Here is a 12,325-nt window from a genome sequence, read left to right as displayed (position 1 = left end):
CCCAGCTATCTCTGGTTTGTAACATAGCTCAATGTTACTGACTCTGAAGGGGAGTGGAAAGTTTCTGCATAAAATTGTCTGGAGGAACAGCTCATGAAAACACTGTTGTGATTTGTGATTTGACTTTTGTGGAGATGCATATGCTACAATACTAGGTTTTGCTGGGACCATGGTAGAAAAAGGGAAACCTAGAATCTGTATTACAGCAGATTTAGAGCCCTGTCATAATTTATGTAAATACTACTTCTCTTCTGCACACAGCATTTCTTGTGTATTCTGTGTCTCTGGAAGGCGTATTGTCAGCTTTTGAGGATGTAAGGTATCTGTATTATAGATGCCTTGCAAATCTAAAAGGTGTTACATCATAAACAAGCAAATAGAGAATGAGGACAGAAGTAAGGGAGAAGGCATATAGGTGATCTGGTAGTGATAATTGATCCAGGTAATGAGAAATTTTAATAAGTGACTGTTTTCATATAACCATGCAAGGAAAGAAAGATCAAGTACTTTTCCACCCCATTTATTTTCCTTTCTAGCCCTATCCAGAGATGATGTACATGTAAGATGCTGACCAAAGCTGGGGGGGGAAACATCTGATTCATTGTTTTTTTGTTGTTGTTCTTGTTGCTTGTTTTTATTTCTTTATTATTCAGCGTTCCTGTGCTGAAGTCTCTACCTCACTTGCTCTGGCTACTGTATCTGGCATAATAAAGATGGTACATGCTGTCAGTGACACTTACTGCCTGTCTAAAAGGCAGTCCAGAATTGTTGCGAAGTAGTTTGCAGTGCAGAAATGCATCTGCATTGCCCTGTGCTGTTCAGGGCCTCTTCTGGTGGCAGAAGGAAAAACAGAGCCTTTGCACCTGACATCTTACTGAGTCAGATCCTGAAACAGGCTGGTGTTTGTCTGTGTGCTAATATCACTACCAGGAGTGCTGTTACTGGAGTAACTGTTCTGTGGTAATTTTTAGCTCTGGAAGAATATCAGGATATACTTTAGCTCAAAAATGAGGAATTTGAGCCAGTGATACACATACAACTGTACTGGGTGTTGTGCAGTGCATGAATGGTGAGGAAACTTTGCATAACAAAAATGGCTCCTGAAGCAGTACTTTTCATTGGATTTTTAGTGCATTAAAACTGTCTGCAGCCTTTATTGCTGAATTTAGCAGTAACTCTAACTGACCTGACACTAGAGGAAAAAAAAAAAAAAAAGACCTTAGTTTGACACATTGACTTAGCTTGGCTTTTGCCTTCATTGCTCACGTAGCAGTCAATCCAGAGCCAAAGGAATTGGGAGTATAAATATACTCACTATTCCGTGCTTGTTTATTGTGAGAGGTGTAGTACTGAATTGTGAGGAAAAGTCCTTTACTTGGAAAAACGTAAATACGCTGAGAATTTGGAGTATGAAAAAAATGCTCTGATTGTAGGTGATTTCTTAGTGAAGTTGTGCCTTAGGGAGGGTTATTTGTGCTAGAGAAGAGAGGGTTACTAGGGTTTTCAACACACACACGAGAAATAAGATGAAATGTTAAATCAGTTCATGTATGCATATATATATATATGTCTGTTTGGAGGAATTACTGAACTGCAGTAAGCTAAGAGTTAAGTGCTAAGGCTTTATCTTAAAATTAACTTAAATTGAGGGCAAGTGAAGGAGAGAAATCATAGAGATAACAGAATTTGTGTATACTAATTATATGAATTCTTAATAGAAGAAATACCCACTTAGGGTGCCAGCAGTGCTATTAGTCATGTGATAACTGTTTGCTGAACTGAACAACTATTTATAGGTGACTAACGTATCTAACTTCGCTGTTTTGTATTCATCGTAGTCTAGTAAAGGACATGGGTAATGTCTCTCCAGAGAAAAAGGATGTAAAAGGCTGCCCCCGTGACTCTGGATATGACAGCCTATCCAACAAGCTAAGCATATTGGACAAACTCCTTCATACTCATCCTGTGTGGCTGCAGCTTGGCCTGAATGATGCTGAAGCCATGGAAATTCTGCGTGCCCAGCCTGCTGGGGTAAGAAGTTAATTTCAGCTTGTTGATGCAACTGTTTGTCATAAAATAAAATTAACACACACAGGCACATAAACACACTCCATTACAACAAACAAAACCCAGTGAAACCAACACCTACAAAACTATTTCAGCGTGTGCTTTGGATAGTCCAAGTGAGAGATTCCTGAGTGTTTGGCAGCTGGACAAGCTGGAGTTTGACCCTTTATCTGGGCTGATATGTCTGGGGACTAGGTTGGGGTCTTCTGCAGCTGAGAACTAGACTGCTACAATTAGAGCACCAGAGGTAGACCTTGCTATGCAGGGTTGTAACAGATGCATTTTTCCACGTGGGGACAGCAGTACTAAATGGGAAATACATCGGTATTTTGTGTTACCTGCATTGAAGCTTCTGTAATGGGAAAAACAAGCCCTCTCTGCTCAGCTAAGGCTGGTGGGACTCTCTGCACCCTGCCGCTGCCTCCATCCTCATGTAGAAGGATTGCACAAATGTGCTTGTTCAACACAGGAGTACTCCACCATCAGTCTCCCCAGGACTTTGTAGCTTGACTCAAAACTGAGATTTGCTTTGTGTTTTTGTAGAGAGCTTACAGAAGGACATAACGGACTTGGTGTTATGTCTGTGTTACAAAAGGATGAAACACTTTTCTAAATGTTCTACTACTGTTTTACACCAAGCTGTTGGACGTGATAGAGGAATGATTGAATGAAATTCTGAGATGTTGAATAGGAGATCAGAGATCCTGAAGTTGTTATGGTTCCTTTTGTCTATAATATCTCTCTCTTTTAAGGCATACGGGGTAAAATTAAAACCACATCTCTTTCCCTTCTCTACAACAGATATTTCTGGTTAGGAAATCTGCAAGACTACAGAAGAAAGTCATATCTCTGCGTCTGCCCAGTGACTGTGGGTCCTGCCTAAAAGAATTTGCAATAAAAGAAAGCACATACAGTAAGTTTTAAGATTTCAGCTATTTGTCAACCTGCATGAGCCAGTAGCAGTCTGTGTTGGTGAAACCTACAGCAGAAGATATCCAGTCACAAAAATTGTGTCTCAGACTGCCTGCCGTGTCATCTGCTGAGGTCAAGAAGGATTGTATGGGCAACTCTGCAAGTGGGTCAGGCATACCCAGGGGAAGGGAAGATACTCTGAAGTCTGTGCTGGACCCAGTTAGAATATTAGTTGGTAATTGTCTAGTTATCCACTTGTGTAGAAACACAGGGTGTAATCCTGTCTGCTGTCAATGAATTGTCGTCACATTTCCTCATTGTACTAAGGTAACTGTTCTTATTATAGACAGAAAAATTTACAGATATGTTTTGTTCTTATTTAAAATGCAATGAATAGGTGGATTTTAACTCTTTGCTAAAACTGCTTGTGTTGTGAGATCAGTAATGACTTGATGTTTATTCACTGTTTTCTAATAGAAATGTTAGAATTCAGTCAGTTTCAAAACACTCATCTCTTTTGAGAGAGGATGTGAGAAAAATGTTGGAGATATAGGAATAAAAAAGGAAGCTGCAAGTGGTGAGTGTATGTGGTGCAGAAACTGGAAGCGGAGCAAAGGGGTTTATTTTAACAAGACAGTGAAAACCACAGACAACCGCTGACAATTTCAGTTAAACTGCCCTGAGGCAGAGGGTCTGTAATTGACTTCTATTAGTGACCGAAGTTAATTTCATTTGAGTTTTTCCTTTCTCCCTATCCCTTCTTTCTCCAGCAACAACAAATTGTGTGCCTGGTTTTGGTTCCAATTGCAAAGAAGGAATGACAAAGAGAAGAGAAAGCTGTCAGTGATAGGGTTGGACTTTTTGGGGTTTGTTTGTTTGTTTTTATGCAGATACAAAGTAGGCTCTTTCACCTAAGTGAATTATTATTTGTGGAAAGCTGCTTGACTGGCAGTAGTACAGATGTATTTAATCTGTGAGATCTATGGTTGTGTCCTTAGGCATGTGTTATACTAATGAATTCTCTCTCTCCCCTTTAGCAAATGAAGGAGCATTGCATTATCTTTCATGAGTAACATTTTACCACAAGGGGGATGTGTCTTCTGATACTTTTTACTCACCGATCCTATTTGATGTTTTCACTGTAGTCTGGGATCTGAATGTACATCTTTTAATAACCTTCTCAACTGCCAAGGTCACCTGTGTGTTGATTATCTGAACTGTTAGTACATCTCTTAAAGAAATACCTTTTTCTAGGCACGTAAATGGCCAGCTTGACCTGTCTTTCAGTGTAAGGTTTAGGTTAAAAAAAAAAAAAAAAAAGAGTACCTGACTTGAGTTTTGCTCTAGTTCATGTGGGCTTTATAGTCAGTAGCACTGGGACCTTGCTTTAGGAGCTGACTTTGCAACATGGAGTACTGACAAAATGACATTGCTGCTACTCACCAAGAGGTATTGCTGATGTAACTGAAGCTCTTGCATGGCTTTTGGCTTTCCCCGTCTAGACTGAAATGAGGGGATCTGCCTCATCCATAAAACCCCATCCCCCCCGTGACAGGCTGGAGCAGTCAGACTCCATGTTCACCCCTTTGCAGAAGTCATCTGAGGCTACACGAGATCATTTGTGTACTTAAGGAACCTGTCTTATGCAGCCATTGTATTTCATAAATGGCCTTCTGTTGTCCTGGTCTCTGTCATGTACTGAGGTAAAAGATCTAGATTGTGTCACAGCAGGAGCTTCTTCTGCTTGATATCTTGCAGTCCTTGGGCGCGGTTTGTCGGTGTAATCAACCAGACTTAAAATTAGGCATATTAGTACACAGGGTAAAACAAAACCTCAGTTGTTGATTTGTTGTCTGTTGGCAAAAACTTGTGCAATTCTAATAACATTTGATCTGTTTCCCAAAAATTAGACCATATGTTTTGAATGCAAAAACCAACCAACCAGCAAGACTATTTTTGAAAAGGGCTTTAGCAGAGACATGTACTCCTCCAAACAGTTGTTCTATGTTAACCATACAGTAGCTAGTTTGATAATGCAAGCTTACTAATTTTATGAAAAAATCAGAAATGAATTTAATTAAGCTTTTTCTAAGAAAGAGTGGGTAGATGTGTGACTCAGTACCTTTTGTAACTTTCTTTGCAGCATTTTCCTTGGAGGGCTCTGGAATAAGCTTTGCTGATTTATTCAGGCTCATTGCTTTTTATTGTATTAGCAGGTAAGATGGTGTTATGTTTTATGGGAATTTCTTGCAGTACACAATGAGTTTGTACAAGGAGTCAAGGACTATCTGTCTGCATATTTTGTCTATGATGATGTTCTAGACTGAATTGTCTGTAGTATGATGTGGGCAGTGTCTCTTCAAATACTTTTTAGCTTGCCTATCAGTCTTCTTCATATGCTTGATTTGAATTTGCTTGAAACTCCAAGAACCTGGTATTGTTTGCTGTTGTTTTTTCAACAGTTAAACATATAACTTAGAGAATATTTGTGATAAAAATGATATGTCTTTACTACAACAGATGGTTGACTTGTTTACAGCCTTAAAAATAGTAATAAAAATTATTCCACCATCAGCCATATGTATGATTCCTGTGCTCTGTTTGCTGTCATTTACTCTTAATTATATAGGTATTTATACCTACAGATTTTGCAGTTCAGCAGATACTGTTGCTTGATGGTGTAATGGTACCAGTGGGGTGAACAAGAGGTATGCTGTTGGTTGATGGTAGTAGACACACAATGTACATATGGTTTTGTCCCTTAAAAAGCTTTGTCCCTTAAAAACTGTCTGAAAAACTTTTTACACTAGATTTGGCTTATGTTGTTGATCACCATTCATGCATCTCCCTTTAAACACCCTTTGACCTTCTTGTATGCAGTGAAAAACTGCATGTGAGAATGAGCTATTAAAACTTGTTCAAATGAGGTGTGTTTTCAGCCTAGGACAGAATAGGATCAATACATCCTAGTTGAGAAACGCTTAGGGTAGCTGCCAGAGTACTCATTTAATTTTTTTATTCTGAGAAAATGGAATTCAACATTGAGAACAATTAGCAGTGTATTCAGAAGATAAGAAGCTTAGTTGAAGAGTTAAAGGCAGATGACAATTTGCATCTCACTGGTGCGTGTGTTTAAAAAAAAAAAAAAAAAAAATGCTGTAATGGGAGAAAATATAGGGTGGAGCAGTGGAAATGAGCCCCACAAGAGTCCTGGGGACTTGAAACTCATTTCTATTTCATTCTGCTTTCCAATGTAAAGGAACCCTGGGGCTGGTAATGTTTTTGTTGTGTGTTTAAAGCTCTTATTACCAGCCATAGCTCAAGAAGAAAGCAGGAATCAGAGCTTAGCCATAGGCTGTGTTGAAAACAAAGGCTTTTAAAACTTTGGATATTGTTTTGAAAATTGTTATTTTTCTCTTCCACAACAGGGATGTCCTTCCATTCACCCTGAAGTTGCCTCATGCTATTGCTGCAGCAAAGACAGAAATTGAACTTGAAGAGATTGCTCAGCTTGGATTGAGTAAGTATTTATCTACGCAGATGTCATTCCCTGCAGCATTGCTGTAAGCTTGAAAAAATAGGCTGTATCAGTAAATAGCTTGTATTGGTCATTGATGATCCAAATTTCATTTGGAAGACCAAGCTTCTCTTACTGGGAAGGCCAAACCATGTACTTGTCAAACAGTTACCTTGGTGGTTTTCCTTCCTTCTGTGTCTTCGGTGATATTCTTTTCCCTCTTAGTTCCCCCTTCCTTCCTTCTCTGTGCAGCCCTCAGACTGATGTAAAGCAAGTCTCACATGCCCAGGCAAAATTTTGATGCATCTTGTCCTTGGAGGGCAAATGTTGGCTGCAGGCTCATAGAACAGGCACTAGCTTGATAATTAGCTGTAGCTGCCAGGAGAGTGTAGGAACTAAAATTCACTATTAATAAAACTCTGTTCAGATTAACATGTGATTATTTATCTTACAGTGATGATTTTGACGTGTGGCTTAAAGCAGCAGCATGTTAATAGAAGGAGGGGGTGTATACATAGCATCTGTAGTGCATGTACATTGGTTTGGTGGAAAATACTGTGACTGCTTCAACCAAATACAGGCTCAGTGTGAAATACACGCTGAGCTTGCAGCAGATACAAAGCCTGGCAAGATTTGAACCATAGGCTCAACCCAGATGAATCATTGAGCAACTCCTGCAAAGTGCTGAATGGCTTCATTTCCTTTTACAGGAAGGAAGGGTTAGCTGAGGGCAGTCTTTTGTCCCAGTAGATTTTTGAGTCATCTTTAATTTTAAAATGGATCCTCAGTAACTCAGGGTTAACACAAGACTCACTAGGACTGTTTGGTGGGATTTGGCAGCTAAGCTATACACTGGGGAAGTATTGCATTGCTTTGCATTTCATTTTGCTGCAGTAGCTCTGACAGGGATTGGTTTTAGAGAGTAGACTAAAGTCTTCCACACTGCTCATCTGCAATGTTAGCTATTTAAATGGAAGTGTGAATTTTTATGGGAATACAGAGTAATGTATAACTGTTTATTAGATAAATGTTTAGGGAAAAAGGACTGACTGGGATGCAAGGTGATGAAGATGGTCTCTTTGAGACCCCTGGAGGCCTTGAAAGGACAATTTAGGCAAGTTTTTTCCATAGAAGATTATCTCCATAGGCCATCGTGGTTGTCCAGATGAACCACGCTCTTTGTCCTTGGTACTTGAAAGCACCATGCTTTGCTTGCTCTTGAACCATCTCTGTGTGTTTTGTGTGTTGTTTCTTTAAGATAATGCCTTTGAAAGCTGAGGAGAGACTGATGGATCAGCTTCCAACTTTGTGGTGGTTGCATTTGGGATAAGTTATATACTATATACCAGATTAAGCTCACAGCTTATGTAAGCAAAAGCTGGGCAGCAAAGTTGGGATTTTGATGGAGTTCTGGGTGTCCACATGCAAAAGTGCACACCAGGAAGTCAGTCCTGCAATGCTGTGTACCCAAAAGATGCCTAAGATCTTCAAGGGGCCCTTCTTGTTAAGTGTGAGCTTTAATTAAGCAACAAGAAGGCACAAAACATGCTGTTCTGAACACCAAGAGCCTTAGTTCCTGTCAGCACTCTTTCATGCTCTAGGCTCAGAAGGAGAACTGTACAAGGCAGGTCAACAGCACAGAGCCCAGCAAAGCACAGGAGGAAGAACTGGTGGCAAAAGATTTGAGACTGTTGTTAACCTGTTGGATTTCACATGCTAAGCATAAAGTTCCCTCTTTTGGTCTCTATTATTATTTGGCCTGCAGTGGTGCTTACCTCGCACATCTTTGTAAGAGCCTATGTGCTAGGCATGCTGCAAGCAGGATGTGGAGTCATGGAGCAGGAAAAAACAGGGTCATTGCATGACTCCATAGAGAAATATGTCTGTCCTTACATACGTTCTCTGGCAGCAGCCTATCACCAGAGGCTGTTCCCTGTCTTCTGCCCTGTAGGCAGCACCCCAGCTGTCAGGCATGGACCCTGCCAAGGAGCATTTGGCATTCATGCAGTTGAAACTACTTTTGCTCAACAATCAATGTAAGGTATCTTGGCACTAGAGGAAAAGAGGCTGTGTCAAGACTGGCTAACTTGAGCAAAGTCTGCCTTTGGTATTCTTCACTTGTTTCAGTGTGGTTGTTGTCCTCAAGGGCTTGTCTGGTTTCAGTCTTTTTAGTTTCATGAACTGATGGGCTTTACTGTTAACTCAGTTTCACAAACATGCTGATGCTCTGCTGGGACAAGAGGCAGCAGCTGAAACTTGCTGGTTTAGCACAGGTTTTCCACCCTGTGCTGTTCTGTGATGGCACATTCGGTCTATTTCTGTGCTGCTGAGTATCTAAAACCTCAGACAAACTGTCACCATTGCAAACACAGGGCTGCAGGCCAGCACTCATAAGGAGACACCAGCATTTGTTCTGCATAGCTAAAGACTATGTTGCACGCAATGCAGCAAAAAGCAAGCTGTCTTTTCATTTGTAGTTTTGTTTGCTCACTTTAAGAGGAAACAAAATGGAAAATTTCTGTTGTTGTTGTAAGTGGTTGTCAGCTGGTGTAGATCAGCATAATTCTGTCCTATTTAATGGAGTGAATTAATACCAGCTGAGAACCTAGGCTTATTCCTCCTGATGGAGATGCTAGTAATTGGTTTGTACTCATTTTAGCCTCAAATTGCTAAGGATTGCTGTGTTAGTCTCTGTTCCTTTCTGTGATGCTCAGCTTATTTTAAGCCTAATTCTCTGGTCTGATTTGAAACTATGCATTGGTCATGAAATATTTAAACAAGTAAGAGCAGCACCAGGAGTATAGCATACAGTCATGTCTGGTAGTGCTTCTAGAGGCTCACTAGGATATTTTTTTCTTGACTTGATAAAAGCTTGTCTGAATTTCTTATTACTTGAAGCTGTTTGTGTTGAGCTGAATGTTTTGAAAGTCCTCTGCATGCGTTTTTGCATTCTGACCTTAACACAATGATGATTTTTAGACTTCTGGAGCTCTCCGGCTAACAGCAACCCCCCGGATCCTTCACCTCCCCGTAGGCCTGTGCCTTTAGACAGTGCTTGCAAAGGCTCACGTCAGCTCTGCCTTATAAATGGAGTGCATTCTATACGAACCAGAACGCCTTCAGAGTTGGAGTGCAGCCAGACCAACGGAGCGCTGTGTTTCATTAATCCACTCTTCTTAAAAGTGCACAGCCAGGATGTCAGTGGAAGCCTGAAAAGGCAGAGCCTGAGATCTCAGGAGTTGAATGGCACTGAGAGGCCTCGCTCTCCCCCACCCCGGCCACCACCTCCTTCTATTAATAGTATCCTCACGAGTCCACAGCTTTCCAGGACTATAAAGCAGGCGAGCATGCCAGAAACAGTCAACCATAAGAAAGAGAGAGACTTGGATTTGCTGCAGAATAAACCAGCCCCTATTCCGCCTCCCCGGCTAAAGAAGCAGGCTGTTTGTGTGGAGGTGGAAGGTAGCCCAAAGACCGCAGCAGTAATTCGACCTGTCTGCAGCTCTGTGCCTGTCCCTGAAGCTGCTGGTGTTCCGGGCGAAACCCCGCCTGAGCCGGCTCTAGCAGCCTCCAAGAAGAGTGTAGCTACCAGCTCTGAGTCATACACACCCCGGAATGGAGGCAGACAGAGGCTGAGCGACATGAGCATTTCCACCTCCTCGTCAGACTCGCTGGACTTCGATCGGAGCATGCCGTTGTTTGGCTATGAGGGTGACACTAACAGCAGCCTGGAGGATTTTGAGGGGGAAAGCGACCAAGAGAGCATGGCACCTCCGTTGAAGCCCAAGAAGAAAAGAAACAGTTCATTTGTTCTCCCCAAGATTGTGAAATCTCAGCTACGGAAAGTTAGTGGAGTTTTCAGTTCCTTCATGACCCCCGAAAAGAGGATGATTAAGAAGATTGCAGAGATGTCCCGAGATAAACGCACTTATTTTGGGTGCCTGGTGCAGGACTATATCAGCTTTCTCCAGGAAAATAAGGAGTGCCACGTTTCGAGCACCGATATGCTGCAAACGATTCGGCAGTTCATGACCCAAGTCAAGAATTATTTGTCCCAAAGCTCTGAACTTGATCCTCCAATCGAATCACTGATTCCAGAGGACCAAATAGGTAAGGAACATTGTGCTGTATTTTGGGGGAAAGTAAAAATGTATAATCTATGTTTAGAGTGATGGGTTTTGTGCTGGTCTGGGAAGGTGATGTTGACTTTGCTAGCAGAATTCAAGCTGGTGAGTATTTGAATTTTTTGGGGGGAGGGGGAGAAGGTGGAAACAAGCCACACAGCATAGCAACTCAGAACTATGCTACGAAGTTATTTATAAAAAATAAAAAAATCCTTAAAATAACAACAGTAGTTGTTGAACTTTTTACCCATGATTTTTTTTTTTTTTTTTTAAATCTGCAATACTGTTAATGATACAAAATCCCTTATTTGCTGGTGCATGTATTTTTTTTTTTTTCTCAGTTGGGTTCATACGTTTCTAGATGCCTTGGACCAAAACTGTGGCAATTTTAACTATATGTTAAGTACGCATTGTAGCCATGCAAGAATTTATTAGAAACTAGTGATGGTTAAGAGCAGAGAGGCATTTTGTAGCAATTTACTTTGAAAATAAATTTAATTCATCCCAACAGTCTCATTCACCCCTAGCAAAGATGCACTGTCCTCACAGTTGAAGCCAACTAAAAAGTTAGATTAAAAAAAAAAAGGGGGGGGGGGGAGGGTTGCCAATCTCAGGATTTCTATACCTCTCTGTTGCATGTATGTGTTCATAAATGGTTGCAGATGAGCTATAGGCTTGAATACATGCTTTATCAACAGGGAGAGACTTGCATATCCACCAAAGTGAAATCGTTGTTGCTGCATAAAATCTCACTGTCTCCCTGTCTTGTTGAGTTAAGCAGTATTTGTAAAAGAGCCCATAAGCCACTTTAAGGAGGTAAACATCCCTCAAGGCAAAATACTTTCCTTGTGAGCTCACTTAGTCCAAATTTGCTTGTTTTTCTGCTATAACACAGTGTCCCAACAGTTCACCCAGTGCAAAACTGGCAGGATACCTCTTTCTCTGGGAGTAGAGGGTGATTTTATGTTGACATTTCTGTCTGTCCTTGACTGAGAGGAAGTATTCTCATGTAACCTCAACTTCATTTATGCAAAGTCAAGGAAAAGTAATAAGCATGCCTAAAGCAAATACACAGAGTGTCTTCTAGACAGACTCTTTTGAAGAAGTGTAATGTTCTTGCTAGATTATTAAAGAATATTAAGTGTGTGTTATGTGGAAGAAAAAGGCAAACATAACAGTGTGGGGGGGGTGCTCTTTCCCTGGATTTCTGCAGAATACTGGCTATTTGTCATAGGAATACAGAACTGTATTTACTAGTAGTTTGGTCAAAACTTGATTTGACTTGTACTTTTTGTTGTAAGGGTGTGGTTAAATCAGACTGTGGGTCTCTGAAGATTGGCAAAATTATATCTGCTTTTAAATATTTCAGTAGTTTGGAGTAGCTGAAGTTATGAAACATAATTACATTAGTTTTCTTCAAGGACAGAAAGTCTGGCTCTGATCACATGATTAAGTGCAGTTAATGTATAAAGCAGGGTAGTTTAAACAAATGAAGCTGCTTTTGAATTGTCTGCTTGTTGCCTATTGCTTGAGCCTGGAAGCAGCCACAGTGATCAGAAGTGTCAGATGTTGCTGATCTCAGCAGATAACTATGCGACAGCAAAATTTAGTCATCCCTAACAGAGAACTCTTAAAATGTAGCCCTGCCTGTTGTCCGGGTATTTTCTTGACTATTTCAGTACAGAATTGCAGCACAGATTTTAAC

General features: G+C 40.8%; 1 protein-coding gene across 16 annotated transcripts in view; it reads left to right on the top strand.

Annotated features, from left to right (window-relative positions):
- The window catches only part of RIN2 (Ras and Rab interactor 2), a 310,183-nt gene that overhangs the window by 280,886 nt on the left and 16,972 nt on the right, over window positions 1–12,325 (top strand). For all 16 annotated transcript variants that reach the window (XM_084514283.1, XM_084514291.1, XM_084514295.1 and 13 more), the window contains 5 exons: window positions 1,839–2,031; window positions 2,869–2,980; window positions 5,123–5,195; window positions 6,408–6,499; window positions 9,476–10,606. In XM_084514283.1, coding sequence (XP_084370409.1) covers window positions 1,839–2,031; window positions 2,869–2,980; window positions 5,123–5,195; window positions 6,408–6,499; window positions 9,476–10,606 — 1,601 coding nt within the window. The remainder of the gene's footprint in view (window positions 1–1,838; window positions 2,032–2,868; window positions 2,981–5,122; window positions 5,196–6,407; window positions 6,500–9,475; window positions 10,607–12,325) is intronic.

The sequence above is a fragment of the Aythya ferina genome, assembly GCF_964211825.1.
Source record: "Aythya ferina genome assembly, chromosome: 3".
NCBI lineage: Eukaryota > Metazoa > Chordata > Aves > Anseriformes > Anatidae > Aythya > Aythya ferina.
Note: the sequence above shows the minus strand (reverse complement) of the source record. Positions and strands in the feature narration are given on the sequence as shown.